General features: G+C 41.4%; 1 protein-coding gene across 2 annotated transcripts in view; it reads right to left on the bottom strand.

Moving 5' to 3' along the window:
* The window catches only part of tmem170b (transmembrane protein 170B), a 71246-nt gene extending 63813 nt beyond the window's left edge, over positions 1 to 7433 (bottom strand). For both annotated transcript variants that reach the window (XR_009507113.1, XM_059945576.1), the window contains exon 1: positions 7122 to 7433. Coding sequence is in view for 1 of the 2 variants with exons in the window: in XM_059945576.1 (XP_059801559.1) it covers positions 7122 to 7263 (142 nt within the window). In the remaining variant the exon portion in view is untranslated. The remainder of the gene's footprint in view (positions 1 to 7121) is intronic.
* Between the last annotated feature and the right edge of the window lie 9222 nt (positions 7434 to 16655).

Raw genomic sequence — 16655 nt, 5'->3', positions numbered from 1 at the left:
AAAAATGGAGATGAGGGCTAACAAGGAGCTAATGCAGGTGAGGGGGAAGGGGTGGGTGCAGCAGAGCAGGAGGCTAGAATGAAAGACACCAGCCTTCCTGATGGCACAGATGTCTGGTCCTAAACTCATCGATTCATTGAGTTATATAGCATTCTTACCCGGGCTAATGTAACCATCTGTTTCAGTTTCAGGTGGTTGCCAGGGAAGGGAATGAAGATTACAATGGCAACCAAAAATAATGGCAACCCTCTTCCAAGTAATTATTTGGAGGAAATTTTGGTTCACCCAGTACTGAACATTAAACAAGTGAACTGGGCAACACACATAAAATGCTGGAGGAACTCAGCAGGCCAGGCAGCATCTATGCAAAAGAGTATTGTTGATGTTTCGGGCTGAGAAAAGAAAACTGAGGAGTAGATTTATGTATATTTTAAATTCACTCCTCAGCACTTTTTCCTTCAGTCCTGTTGAAGGGTCTCAGCCCAAAAAGTCAACAATACTCTTTTTCCAAAGATGCTGCCTAGCCTGCTGAGTTCCTCCAGCATTTGTGTATTTTTGCTTGGATTTCCAGCAAATGCAGATTTTCTCTTGTTTGTGACTGGACACCAGAGGTGACTATTTAAGGGGAGCATGCTTCACCCAAATTCATTGACTATGTTCAAGAAGATTCAACCTGGCAAGTCTCCCCAATTGGACAAGAACACTCAGATGATGTGACGACAATGATGTCTCAATGGTATTAAAAGCTGCAGCCAGGTTTGGAAAGGATTAAAAAAAAACCTTTGTCACTGTCATATTGGAAACCCAATCAGGTTTAGCAGTTAAATTCAAGTACACTTGTTTATTTAAAAAGGGGACTGTACAATAACTTCATTTAGTGCCATAAAACATATAATTTGCCTTTTTTGACCCACAACCACAGTAAGCTTCAGAGCATGGGTGTTATAACATATAACCATATAACAATTACAGCACAGAAACAGGCCATCTTGGCCCTTCTAGTCCGTGTCGAACACTTACTCTCACCTAGTCCCACCTGCCTGCACTCAGCCCATTACCCTCCATTCCTTTCCTGTCCATACACCTATCCAATTTTTTAACCTGCCTCTACCACTTCTACTGGAAGCTCTTTCCTCTCTGAGTAAAGAAGTCCCCCCTCATGTTACCCCTAAACATTCCCCCCCATGTCTTCTTCTTACTACTCTTCCTACTCTCAATGGAAAAAGCCCATCCACATCAACTCTATCTACTCCCCTCAACCTTCTACACTTCAAAGAATAAAGACCTAACTTGTTCAACCTCTCTCTGTAACTTAGGTGCTAACACCCAGGTAACATTCTGGTAAATCTCCTCTGTACTCTAATTTGCTGACATCTTTCCTATAGTTCAGTGACCAGAACTGTACACAATACTCCAAATTTGGCCTCACCAATGCCTTGTACAACTTTAACATTACATCCCAACTCCTATACTCAATGCTCTGGTTTAGAAAGGCCAGCATACCAAAAGCTTTCTTCACCACCCTATCCACATGAGATTCCACCTTCAGGGAACTGTGCACCATTATTCCTAGATCATTCTGTTCTACTGCATTCCTCAATGCCCTAACATTTACCATGTATGTCCTTATTGATTATTCCTACCAAAATGTAGCACCTCACACTTATTAGCGTTAAACTCCATCTGCCATCGTTCAGCCCACTCTTCTAACTGGCCTAAATCTCTCTGAAATCTTTGAAAACCTACTTCATTATCAACAACACCACCTATCTTAGTATCATCTGCATACTTACTAATCCAATTTACCACCCCATCATCCAGATCATTAATGTATATGACAAACAACATTGGACCCAGTACAGATCCCTGAGGCACACCACTAGTCACCGGCCTCCAAACTGACAAAGAGTTATCCACCACTACGCTCTTCATCTCCCATCCAGCCACTGGTGAATCCATTTTCATACTTCAATATTAATACCTAACGATTGAACCTTCCTAACAAACCTTCCGTGTGGAACCTTGTCAAAGGCCTTACTGAAGTCCATATAGACAACATCCACTGCTTTACCCTCATCAACTTTTCTCGTAAGCTCTTCAAAAAATTCCATAAGATTTGTCAAGCATGACCTTCCACGCACAAATCCATGTTGAGTGTTCCTAATCAGACCCTGTCTATCCAGATAATTATATATACCATGTCTAAGAATACTTTCCATTAATTTACCCACCACTGAGGTCAAACTTTTTAAACCCTTTTTAAACAACGGAACTACATGAGCAATGTGCCAATCCTCCAGCACCATCCCCGTTTTGTAATGACATTTGAAATACTTATGTCAGAGCCCCTGCTGTTTCTACACTAATTTCCCTCAAGGTCCAAGGGAATATCCTGTCAGGACCTGGAGACTTATCCATTTTTATATTCTTTAAAAGCACCAGTACTTCCTCTTCTTTGATCATCATAATTTCCATAACTATCCTACTTGGTTCCCTTACCTTACACAATTCAATATCCTTCTCCTTAGTGAATAAAATGAAAAGAAATTGTTCAAAATCTCCTCCATCTCTTTTGGCTCCACACATAGCTGTCCACTCTGATTCTCTAAGAGACCAATTTTATCTCTCACTATCCTTTTGCTATTAATATAACTGTAGAAATCCTTTGGATTTATTTTCACCTTACTTGCCAAAGCAACCTCATATCTTATTTTAGCTTTTCTAATTTCTTTCTTAAGATTCTTTTTACATTCTTTATATTCCTCAAGCACATCATCTACTCCATGCTGCCTATACTTATTGTAGATCACTCTCTTTTTCCGAACCAAGTTTCCAATATCCCTTGAAAATCATGGCTCTCTCAAACTTTTAACCTTTCCTTTCAACCTAACAGGAACATAAAGATTCTGTACCCTCAAAATTTCACCTTTAAATTACCTCCATTTCTCTATTACATCCTTCCCAAAAAACAAATTGTCCCAATCCACTCCTTCTAAATACTTTCGCATCTCCTCAAAGTTAGCATTACTCCAATCAAAAATCTCAACCCTGGGTCCAGTCCTATCTTTCTCCCTAATTATATTGAAACTAATGGTATTGTGATCACTGGACCCGAAGTGCTCCTCAACACATACCTCTATCACCCGACTTATCTCATTCCCCAACAGGAGATCCAACACTGCCCATTCTCTAGTCTGTACCTCTATGTATTGCTGCAAAATACTATCCTGCACACATTTTAGAAACTCCAAACCATCCAACCCTTTTACAGAATGGGCTTCTCAGTCTATGTGTGGAAAATTAAAATCTCTGACAATCACAACCTTGTGCTTACTACAAATATCTGCTATCTCCTTACAAATTTGCTCCTCCAATTCTCGCCCCCATTATAATACACCCCTATAATTGTTACTACACTTTTCCCATTCCTCAATTCCACCCAAATAGCCTCCCTAGACAAGCCCTCCAATCTATCCTGGCAAAGCACCACTGTAATATTTTCTCTGACAAGCAAAGCAACACCTCCCCCTCTTGCCCCTCTGATTCTATCACACCTGAAGCAATGAAATCCAGGAATATTTAGTTGCCAATCATACCCCTCCTGCAACCATGTTTCACTAATAGCTACAACATCATATTTCCAGGTATCAATCCATGTTTTAAGTTCACCCACCTTTCTTACAATGCTCCTAGCATTAAAATAGATGCATTTAAGAAACTCACCACCTCTTACTCTGTTTATCCCTAACTGTGCAAACAACTTTATTATCTTTTTCTTCCTTCTCCCATACAACTTCCGTCTAAGCATTCCCCTTCTCTATCACCTGCCTATCCTCCCTCACACACTGTCTACTAGCTTTCTCTATTTGTGAACTAACCTCCTCTCCCCTAGTCTCTTCAAGTTGATACCCACCCCCAACCATTCTAGTTTAAAGTCTCCCCAGTAGCCTTAGCAAATCTCCCCGCCTGGATATTGGTCCCCCTAGGATTCAAGTACAACCCATCCTTTTTGTACAGGTCACACCTGCCCCAAAAGAGGTCCCAATGATCCAGAAACTTGAATCCCTGCACCCTGTTCCAATCCCTCAGCCATGCATTTATCCTCCACCCCATTCCATTCCTACTCTCACTGTCATGTGGGACAGGCAGTAATCCACAAATTACTACCTTTGTGGTCCTTCCTCTCAACTCCCTTCCTAACTCCCTATATTTTCCTTTCAGGAGCTCTTCCCTTTTCCTACCTATGTAGGAATAGGTACCTATATGTACCACGACCTCTGGCTCCTCACCCTCCCACTTCAGGATATCTTGGACGTGATCAGAAACATCCTGGACCCTGGCACCAGGGAGGCAAACTACCATCCAGGTCTCCTGAATGTGTCCACAGAATCACCTATCTGACCCTCTATCAAGTCCCCTATTACTCCTGCCTTCCTCTTCCTTTCCCTACCCTTCTGAGCCACAGGGCCAGACTCTGTGCCGGAGGCACAGCCACTGTTGCTTCCCCTAGGTAGGCTGTCCCCCCCAACAGTACTCAAACAGGAATACTTATTGTCAAGGGATACCGCCACTGGGACACTCTTTAGTACCTCACTCTTCCCCTTACCCCTCCAAACCATGACCCACCTACCTGCCTCCTGTGGTCCCGGTGTGACCACCTCCCTAAGACTGAAATCGTAATTTAACTCTTTTCTCCAAAGCTACCAGAATTCACAAATGCTCCAGGTCTCTCCACACTGTCACTCTCCACACATCACACCAGGCTCGTACAATTTTTGCCATGCTGTTACAAGTCCCTTAAGTGACCTCTTGTATATTAAAAATAAACTCTCGACCTCACCATCTACCTTGTTATGGTTTATTATTTATTTGCACTCTTACTCTAATTGTATACAGTACCCTGCAATGTTATTGCTTTTCCGTCTGTATGTCAACAATTTACTTATGTTTTTAAATCATCTGTATGGATGACATACAAAAAAGTCTTCACTCTATTTCAGTGCTCATGACAATAATAAACCTATTCCAGCTGAATAACTGTGAAACCAAGCTTTGAAACTCGTTCTTCCATGCAACTGAAAGCGCAATTAAAATTTAAAAAAAATGATGGGACACTCATTTTAACTATTTACAAATAAGAGTGAAGGAACCCACAATCAAAAGCAGAAGGCTCCAACCCAGCCATGCTCTGGGCATAAAGTGCAGCCATATTAAAAAGGCAAACTAGTGAAACAAAAAAATCAATAATACCCTTGCTTTTCATGCCCAAATCTAAAAGAAAGTTGTCAAGAGGACTGGGAACAAGCTTTATTGTTCAAAGTATAATGCTGTGGTGACCCTTTCCAGGCATTGTAAAGTTGAACAAGGTCAACATTCATCAACTGAAATCCGGCAAGATGAAGCCAGTGCTGCATTAATCCGCTTTAAAATTCAGACTTCATAGCACCATTAAAAATACACTCAATACAGATCTATAGATGATGAAATTATTTCAACCCGTGTGTTCTAATGGTGTGGAAAACAGAGCTTTCCTCGCATTAGTAAAAGCAATTCCCTCTGATCACATCCACTCTAATTGTGTGGGATGTAAACCTAGACCAAGTCCAGGCCATAGCAAAGAGAGTGTACCAAGAAACAGTAAACTGTGCAAGTATTTGGTAGCCAGGCACAACACTACAAAACACTGGAATGCAAGCAGTTTTGAAGCCCCCACAATAACATTGTATTAATGCTGCAGGAAATCACAAGGACAGATGGGGGAGGGTGGTTTAAGAGGTTTAGGGGAGGGAAACTCCACAGCTCAAGGACTAGACAGCTAAAAACATGACCACCAATGGTTTCACATAACACACTCTAGCTCTGTGCATCAGTGCTGGCCAATAAAACATACCAACTTGCTAGATGGTTTTGCCATATGTCAGTTTTAAAAGAAATATTACATTCCACTAATAGTAAGGAAATATATTTACCAAAGAAATATGATTTTAATTACTGGATAAGACACGCACTCTGCTTTACAACCTAAAGTTTTTATCAAATAGCTAAACCATTTAAAGTAACAGAAGACCATTCAGCCCATTAAGTGCATACCAACTCCAAGCTATCCCATTCTATTGGAAATGTCTATGCAGCCCATTGGCACTCACATACCCATGCAGCATCTAAACAGGTGTCAAGATCAAATGGCCAAAGGGCTGCCTGTCCCCACATTTATGAACTACTCAAAGTGCATTTTCATTCTCATTTGATTGCACTCAAGGCAACATCAAATTCCATTTTTTTTCCAATAGCATAATTAAATTCAAAACTTGCAATGAAAGTTGTTTAAAACACTATTTTAATTATTTTAGATAAATTTTAAATATATACAAGGTTCCAACTCAAAAGCACTTTGTATACTGTACAAGTAGTTACTAAATGGTATTTAGTAATCCGACTGCCAATGGTGTTACGGTCATCTAAACCTAGACAAAGAGCGATTCCTCTAGCAGGTTGGTAGTTTGATGTATAATTCACGATGCAGTTTCTTATTTCCTCAGCACTTACACGGTGAGTAATGTAATTAACTTTATTCAGCATAATTCATAAAATAAGGAATATATAAAAAGAAAGTTTTGAAATGTGCACGTTCTCTTTTCCTCTACAGATCAAATAAATTGTGCAATTTTGTTCCTTCAGCTGATGGAGAACAAAATTGTGCAAACGCTCTCAAATTTTCTCAACAATAAAAGAGTAGCTTTAACCTGGTTCCAGGAGCAGCCTAGGCCTTTAAATCGATAGCGTTGGGTTTCAATGCGTCAGAATGGTTAGTTTCACCCCCTGAGGAGCTTAAACCCAGCGCTGGATTGGGTCGCCGGCAGCTCGGGCCGCAGCGGGGAGACTCGGGTTGGATGTGGAGCCCTCTCAGAGGAAATGGGTGGATAGATAGGAACCCTTTGCCCTTGGGAGGGAATGAATAAGTAAGGCGCCTCTGCTGCCTGGAGGGGATGTACGGGTAGATAGGGAGTCTCTACCCCGCTCTGTTGTCTTGTGTCGAACTGCTCTAGCACAAACCCAGTCACTGCCTCGCCATCGTCTCCCTCCTTCCCCTACACCCACCACCCACCCCCACCGTTCTCTACCTGTGAAATGCCGCAGGGTACCATGCGCCCACAGGCTCAGCACTTGCTGCACTGTCAAGTTGATGGAATAGTCGCTGGCTGCCATAGCTGAACGGCCCGCTCGCTGCTGCTGGGGGCCGCTCTTACTCGAGGCGGCCGGCATTGGGATGCAGGGAGTCGGGAAGGGGGAACGGCCAGGACAGCTGAGATGGACGAGTACACAGTTCACGACAATTCCCGTTCGCCCACTCGCAGATTACACAGACGCTGCAAAGTCACATTAGACCGCCCGCCACCAACACCGCTCACTCTCTGCCGCTCCAACAACGGAGAGCACGCCTTTAAGAGAAGGCAGGCACATTTAAAGGGATTTGCTCTCCCTCTGGGGGAAAAAATATCTGACTGCCACAATGTTTCTCTTAAAGGGCTTTGTTTCAGAAATAAACAAAACCGCAGATACTGTACTGGAAATCTGAAAGAAAAATAAGCCGGTAAGTCAGGAAGCATCTGGGAGAGAGGAAAGCAAAGGTTGATGATTTAGATTAGATTTTGAGTTAGATAAATTTATTGTCATTTTTGCCAGGGTACAATGAAATTCCTAGCTGGCGTGAAACTCACAGAATAAACAGTATACAGGGTCATAATAAATATAGTAATGTATCATGAGGGATTCATGGTTCCTTAGTGAATGATGTCTTGGTTTGCATTTTCCTCTTCTGCCTGCTTCCATCAGACAGGAAGCATGAAGTCCCACACTTTGTGAATATGAACAATTACTTTCCTGCAAACATCAGATTCTTCAGACAACTTATCTAACCCTAATTCTACTTCAGCAATAGAACACTGACCATTTCTTGCATTACTGCCCACTTGTCTCTGAATGTGTTTTTGTTTCCACTAATGTCTTGTCTTGCACTATCTTTTTCTTCACTGGCTTTTCTTATTGATGTTCTGGGTGTTATCTGAATCTACATGCCGGGATGCTACAGCAAGAATTGTTTTCATCTTATCTGTATATTGCTGTACTTGTGCATATGACAATAAACTTGTCTTGATGTGACTTGGCTTGACCTGGCCAAACACAGCGGTACTGGATTTCAGGGGTATCTACTCTCATTAATGCCTGGGGTGTCAGATGCTCCTGCCTCCAAAGAAACAGCTGAATCTTCCTTCTTCAGATCATCATTTATTCATCCATCCCACTGCAGTTTTTCTGTTTCCTGATGCAAGACTGTGGATTTCTAGATATTAGTGGGTGCCATACAGGTGATTGGCAATCTAATATTCAGAATCAAGCAGAGGAATAATTTGAACAGTTAACATGGTGATGTGATTGCAGGGACAGTATTTGGCCCAAGAAGCAATAAATTTGGAGTGAACAAGAGGTTTTGAAAAGGGTTTTAAATGGAGAACAGAGAGTGAGCTCCTGGGTTGTTTTGCTCATGAATGAGTTATTAGGGAACTTGGTACACCAAATGTTGCAACAAAATTTCAGGCAGGACACTTGCATTCAGCAGTTATAGATAACTTTACAGATAACTTTAAGCAAACCTTGGGGATTGGGAGATCCAACTTGAGTTGTTTCAACTTGAGTAATGTCAACCACATTAAAGGAAGCCTGGGTAACCTTGCCGAAACACAGCAAGTAGAACTGAATATGGTACTCCTGGTGTGGTAATATTACCACCCAGAGCTGTCAACCCTTTAGCCATACATATATGCCTGACTTTATTGTTGTTAGACAAAATGCTGAATGTTTCAATGATCCAGTGTTGCAGACTCGTTTTTTGTTATATCCTGAACCCTCCACTGCCAGATTGTCTGATATCTGGCACTGAATGAGAAGAGACATTTTCCAATTGAAAACTGAAAGATCCCCATCACAAGCCAGACTGACCAACTCTATCTGTCTCAGAGACAACTTCTTAAAACTGAAATTAACCAATCATAATACTAGTCCAAGTTTTGGGCTGCAGATCCATATCCATACCATTGGCAAAGCTGTGATTTCCTCTCTCTGTGGCATTTTCCCACTCTTACTTCATCTCACCTGCTGCTGAAGCCTTCATTCATTCCATGTTTTTACCTCTTCTAACCTGCCCCTGTAAACTTCAGCTCATCTGAAATTCTGCTGTCTAAATCTTAACTCAAAGTCCTGGCTCCTGCTTAAACAATGCCCTATCTTCAAAATTCTCATCCTTACTTTCAACTCCCTCCATTGCATCACCCCTCCCTCTCTCTCTCTGAAGTGTTTCCCCTACAAAGACATGTAGTCCTCCTTTCTGGGCCCTTGAACAACCCTGAATCTAATCCTTTTGATATTGATGGCTGAGCCTTTTAACTGTCAAGGTCCTACAGTTGGATTCCTTTCAAAAGCCTCTCTACTTCTATTAACTCTTTAAAATGCTTCTTAAAACATAGCTCCATGACTAAGCCTTTGGCCACATGCCCTCGGTAACCATGTATGGCACAGCATCAATGTTTTTATTTGCCTACATTTCTCTGCAGGGATATTATGATGAATATTAAGATGGCACCAGAGGACGACTTCTTCCAGTTAACATCAAAGCAGCAAGCTGTTGGGGGTGGGGGGGGGGGAGAGAGAGAGATGAACAGTAGTTTTGTTGATGGACTCTAGATTGTGGTCCCTTTGGGGTTTTGCTCTAGCTTGGTGGATGGTGGGGTTCTGATGCTTTTGCTCAGACAGGTCTGGTGAGGAGGAGGGGGAAGGCTGATGCTTTACTGCTGCTTGTGCTTGGGAGGGTGAGGGGTCTTTGGGGTTCTAATGTCTTTCTGTCATTCATTCTTTGGGGTTTTTCTTCTGTTTTTATTGATGTCTGTGAAGAGCAAGAATTTCAGTTTATACTGTATACATTCTCTGATATTAAATGGAACCTTTGAACCATATATAAATAAAACCTGATGCTCAGTTTTTGCTAATGGATCTGATTGTGTTCCTACTATTTACCTGTCCTTTACTAATCTACATTAACATATTCTGATTCCTTTGTATTTTGTTTGCCAAAGTAGGAAAGTAGCAAAGTAGGAAAGTGTGCAAGTCTGGGCAAGCAGGGAGATGGACTCCCCCAGTCCCAATATTCATCCAAAATATATAACTTTTAAAGGTTAGCCATGTCAACATTAAACCCATAAAATTATAAACACAAAAAAAAAGTCTGCAAATGCTGGAAGTGCAAAGCAGCACACATAAAATGCTGGAGGAACTCAGCAGGTCAGCCAGCATCTATGGAAACAAATTGACAGTCGATGCCCCTACAGAAAATAGCAAACTTAAATTTCTTTGGCAGTCTTGCTCTTGCATGTCCACTATTGTTTAGATTCCCACCTCTAATCTGATGTAATTTACAAGCACAGTTTTAAATGAGAGCAATGATTATGGTGGGCACGTGGCCTTATAGTGGCTGTAGGAGCCATGTACCCATTTTCTGTCTGTCTATATTGTATATTTGGTGTTGTTATTGGAATCTGTCACGTAGGCTGGGGCGTATTAGAAGTGAAACAGTATAGTTACATATTCACACTTTGTCTTGGGTCAGTTTAGTTTAGCTGGAGCAGCAGGAGGGTCGGGGGAATGATATTTTTTGTAGACCACTGAAGAACGCTAATTGGAATGCTTAAGTACACTTAAATACTTTTAATTGCACTTAGTCGGTTTCGTTAGTTTTTATTGTTACAAGATTGTTCATCTTCGCTGGTTTCTTAATAAAGGATTCAATATACCTTCTTTGACTTATAACTTTGGTATTGTGGATAGCACATCGTATTGTGCTTATTCTCTGAGCACTTTTGGTTTGTTTGCAAGTAACTGTTACAGTGGCTGAAAACTATGGATATGTTGGGGAATGGATAAGATTGTGGAAAGAAATAGAAATTGGTTTGCAGAATAGAGTAGACAAGACTTTTTGTGCTAATGCCATTTTTTTTTTGTCCGGCTACATCATTCATCATTTATTAAATACTGATTCTCAGTATTCTCAGCTGATTCTCACACTGAAAAAAAAACTATTTTTCAACCCAAAGATTAATGGAATGAACTAACCATTATTCTACATATTTAAATCAACTTTGATTTTTTAATGCTTTGGTTATGTCTTGGAAAAATCTGCCAGCTCTTTTGCACGCCAGGTATTGCTATCTCTTTCAAAGTAATGAAACTGTATTTCCAAGGTTCCAAACTCCAAATGGTGTCTGTCACTGGCAAAATTGAAATCCTCAATGTAGAGATACTGAATGATACAAACTAGTTAATTTATATAAATTTATATAAAGTTGGCCGACAGGCCTATTTGTGTACAGCACAGCTCTATGATCCAATGACTTCAAGTCGTCAAGTCAAGTCAAATTTTATTGTCATTTTGACCATAACTGCTGGTACAGTGCATAGTAAAAATGAGACAACGTTTTTCAGGACCATGGTGTTACATGACACAGCACAAAAACTAGACTGAACTACATAATAAAAAAAACCACACAGAAAGCTACACTAGACTACAGACCTACACTGGACTACATAAAGTGCACAAAAACAGTGCAGGCTTTACAATAAATAATAAACAGGACAGTAGGGCAAGGATTCGGGTATTCGGGTATATCCAGGATTCGGGTATTGAGGAGTCTGATAGCTTGGGGGAAGAAACTGTTACATAGTCTGGTCGTGAGAGCCAGAATGCTTTGGAGCCTTTTCCCAGATGGCAGGAGGGAGAAGAGATTGTATGAGCGGTGCATGGGATCCTTCATAATGCTGTTTCCTTTGTGGATGCAGCGTGTAGTGTAAATGTCGGTGATGGCAGCAAGACAGACCCCAATGATCTTCTCAGCTGACCTCACTATCCACTTGCGATCCAAGATGGTGCAATTTCTGAACCAGGCAGTGATGCAGTTGCTCAGGATGCTCTCAATACAACCCCTGTAGAATGTGATGAGGATGGGGGGGTGGGAGATGGACTTCCCTCAGCCTTCACAAAAAGTAGAGACGCTGCTGGGCTTTCTTTGCTATGGAGCTGGTGTGGAGGGACCAGGTGAGATTCTCCGTCAGGTCATCACAGAATGTTTTGCTTGCAGAGATTCTCAGTGGCATAGCTTCAGTAGCTAAGGAAGGCAAGATATTGAAAACAAGACACTCTTGGGAAGATCTGTCATTACAATGCAGTGGTAATTTTGTTACAGTCCCTAACTGCCCTTTAAATGGTGGTGATGATCTGGAAGATCAGTGGTCTATCTGGTGAAAATGCTCCTCTTTGACAGTGAATTCCAGGACTTTGATTGAATATAAAGCTTGGAGCAGAAAATAAACTAATGATAGAGATAAAGATAATAAAGATAAGCCTTATTTATCACATGTACATTGAAACATCAAAACACATGTACATAAGAAATTAAGGGGCATTGCTCATATGGATAGCCAGAGGCTATTTTCAAGGGCTGAAAAGGCTAACATGAGGGGGCATAATTTTAAGGTGCTTGGAAATAGGTAATGAAGGGCTGTCAGGAGTAGGCTTTTCACACAGAAAGTGGTAGGTGCCGGCAGTGGTGGAGGAAGCTGATACAATAGGGTCTTTTAAGAGCCTCTTAGATAGGTAAATGGAGCGTAGAAAACTAGAGGGCTATACTCTAGGGACATTCTAGGCAGTCTCTAGAGTAGGTTACATGGTCAGCACAACATTGTGGGCCGAAGGTCCTGTAATGTGCTGTAAATTTCTGTGTTCTGTGTTCTATGTTCACCTTTATGCAACCTTTATGTCAATGGTCAACACAGTCCAAAGCTGTGCTGAGGGCAGCCTCAAATGTCCTCCATGCTTCCGTGTGCTAACATAGCATGTCCACAATTTACTAACCCTAATCTGGATGCCTGCATACTTTTGGTAGAAGAAAATCCAGATTTGGAAACTTGATCAGTATTCAACCATTGCCATCATCAGTGTCCAACTCAGTTCTGAGGAACACTGAGTCAATAAACATTGTAGGCTGACATTTAGAGCTTAAATAACAAAAGTAGCTGGCTTGTTTTCTCTTTTTATTTCAGACATCCAGCACCTACAGTTCATTTTTTAAATTTTATTTTCTGTTTCTCTTTAGAACAGTTTTTCCCTCATACCACTGGACACATCAACTGCTCAAGCTGGTCAAGCTTTGGTGTGGAGGAACATAGAAACATACAAAACCTACAGCACAATACAGGCCCTTCAGCCCACAAAGTTGTGCTGAACATGTCCCTACCTTAGAAATTACTAGGCTTACCTATACCCTCTATTTTACTAAGCTCCATGTACCTATCTAAAAGCCTCCTAAAAGACCCTATCGTATCCACCTCCACCACAGTTGCTGGTAGCCCATTCCACGCACTCACCACTCTCTAAGTAAAAAACTTACCTCTGACATCTCCTCTGAATCTACTCCCCAGCACCTTAAACCTATGTCTTCTTGTGGCAACTATTTCAGCCCTGGGAAAAAGCCTCTGACTATCTACATGATCAATGCCTCTCATCATCTTATACGCCTCTATCAGCTCACCTCGCATCCTCCTTCACTCCAAGGAGAAAAGGCAGAGTTCTCTCAACCTATCCTCATAAGACATGCTCCTCAATCCAGGCAACATCCTTGTAAATCTCCCCTGCACCCTTTCTATGGCTTCCACATCCTTCCTGTAGTGAGGTGACCAGAACTGAGCACAGTACTCCAAATGGGGTCTGATCAGTGTCCTATATAGCTGCAACGTTACCTCTCAGCTCCTAAATTCTATTCCACGATTGATAAAGGCCAATACACCATACGCCTTCTCAACCACAGAGTCAACCTGCGCAGCTGGTTTGAGCATCCTATGGACTTGGACCCCAAGATCCCTCTGATCCTCTACACTGACAAGAGTCTTACCGCTAATAGTATATTCTGCCATCATATTTGACCTACCAAAATGAACCATCTCACACTTATCTGGGTTGAACTCTATCTGCCACTTCTCAGCCCAGTTTTGCATCCTATCAATGTCCCGCTGTAATCTCTGACAGCCCTCCATACTATCCACAACACCTCCAACCTTTGTGTCATCAGCAAACTTACTAACCCATCCCTCCACTTACTCATCCAGGTCATTTATAAAAATCAGAAGAGTAAGGGTCCCAGAACAGATCCCTGAGGCACTCCACAGGTGACCGACCTCCATGCAGAATATGACCTGTCTACAACACTCTTTGCCTTCTATGGGCAGCCAGTTCTAGATCCACAAAGCAATGTCCCCATGGATCCCATGTCTCCTTACTTTCTTAGTAAGCTTTGCTTAGTGTACCTTATCAAATGCCTTACTGAAATGCATATAATCTACATCTACTGCTCTTCCTTCATCAATGTGTTTAGTCACATCCTCTAAAAATTCAATCAGGCTTGTAAGGCACGACCTGCCCTTGACAAAGCCATGCTGACTACTCCTAATCATATTATAGCTTTCCAAATGCTCATAAAACCTGACTCTCAGGATCTTCTCCATCAACTTAACAGCCACTGAGGTAAGACTCACTGGTCTATAATTTCCTGGGCTATCTCTACACCCTTTCTTGAATAAGGAAACAACATCTGCAACCCTCCAATCCTCCGAAACCTCTCCTGTCTCCATTGATGATGCAAAGATCATCTTCAGAAGCTCAGCAATCTCCTCCCTCGCCTACCACAGTAGTCTTGGGTACATTTTGTCCAGTGCCGGTGACTTATCCAACTTGTTGCTTTCCAAAATCTCCAGCTCATCCTCTTTCTTAATATCTACATGCTCAAGCTTTTCAGTCTGCTGCAAGTCATCACTACAAACGCCAAGATCCTTTTCCATAGTGAATACTGAATTAAAGTATTCATTAAGTACCTCTGCTATTTCCTCCGGTTCCATATACACTTCCCCACTGTCTCACTTGATAGGTCCTTATTTTTTCATATTTCTTCCATCTTCCACATTTCTTGGTATTTTTTTCTGTCATCTTCCATGGTTTGATGACCCCAGACCTTGATTCATGCTGCAGTTTCAGGAGAAAGACCAGTTCAACCAGAAATGTTTTCCAGGAGTAATTTCAAACAACTGGAGACACAAGAAACTGCAGACACTGGAACCTGGAGCGATACATAAGATGCTGGAGGAATTTAATGGATCAGGTAGTGTCATAATGTACAATAATTAAAGTATTGTATATGCTTTACCTGAATAAACACTGAGCAAAATATCAAATTTAAATACATATGAGTTAAATTAGTTATGTAATTGGAAAAATTCACAATTATATCAATCAGTGGCAACTTGAGAAGAACTAATTTCTGTAAGATCCAGTTATCATTTATATCAGCTGCATTGCAGGAAGAAAAATATAAACCAAAAAAAGCTACTCTGGAAATTCAAAGCAACACACACAAAATGCTGCAGGAACTCAACAGGTCAGGAAGCATCTGTGGAAATGAACAAACTTTTCGGTCTGAGACCTTTCTTCAGTAATGAAAAGGAAGGGAGAAGACACCAGAATTTTAAAAAAGGTAGAGGGAGGGGAAGAAAGATAGCAAGAAGGTGGTTGGTGTAGCCAGATGATTAGAAAAGGTAAAGGGCTAGAGATGAAGGAATCTGATAGTGGACTGTAAGAGAAATGGAAGAAGGAGAGGTACAGGGGAAGTGATAGATGGGTGAGAAGGGGTAAGGCCAATGTAGGGAATAGAAAGAGAGAGGTGGAGGAGGGTTTTTTACTGGAAGGAGAAATCTATTTTTATACCATCAGGTTGGAAACTGCCCAGATGGAATATAAAGTGGTGCACCTCCACCCTGAAGGTGGCCTCATTGTGGCACAAGAGGAGACCATGGGCCATATAATTATAGATTCATAGTTTACAGAGGACAGACCAGTGATGGCCATCATGAGGCATATTTTGTTGATAAGGGACGTGGACTTGGTTCTTCTCCCGGTCATTTTCACAAACCAATCCCATTTGTGAAAGTAATATCCCCAGAAGGGGTGATCAAATGCCAAGAAGTGGAGATTCTGTTTCAACAGCTTTCCTCTTTGCTCTTGAAAGTAGGATTTGTCACAAGACTCTCACAACCTACATGATCCAAAAACATGTTCCTCTTTTCTGAAGGTTAGACCTTTGGTATCCCAGTCAACATCCAGTTTTCAATTACTCTTCCCAGATCATCACGCTTGTAGCAACTACCTTAAAGTAGTATCCACTCCAGATAAAATCAGTGTGACAGGAAGGAACCTCCCCCCCAACACCCCCCATAAAAAAGCAAGCCAGAAAGACAGGTGCTGTGACACAATAGCCATGCCTCCCCAGAAAACTTAGAAAATGAACATTCTTGAGTTGAGGAAAGCAAAATATTTTCCCTAATATTCTATTGGGATTTGCATTTTGATTGCAAAAATATTAAAACTACCCTCCCCATGTTCTATCCAACTTTGAAGATGTACGAAGTATTCAACACTATAGCTTTTGCTATGGTATTTATCTAATTCAGCTGAGATTAACATTTCCCTCAGTTTTAGAGTACTAAACTTTGATAGTACTATGTGATTA

This window comes from Hypanus sabinus, chromosome 20 (genome assembly GCF_030144855.1).
Source record: "Hypanus sabinus isolate sHypSab1 chromosome 20, sHypSab1.hap1, whole genome shotgun sequence".
NCBI lineage: Eukaryota > Metazoa > Chordata > Chondrichthyes > Myliobatiformes > Dasyatidae > Hypanus > Hypanus sabinus.
Note: the sequence above shows the minus strand (reverse complement) of the source record. Positions and strands in the feature narration are given on the sequence as shown.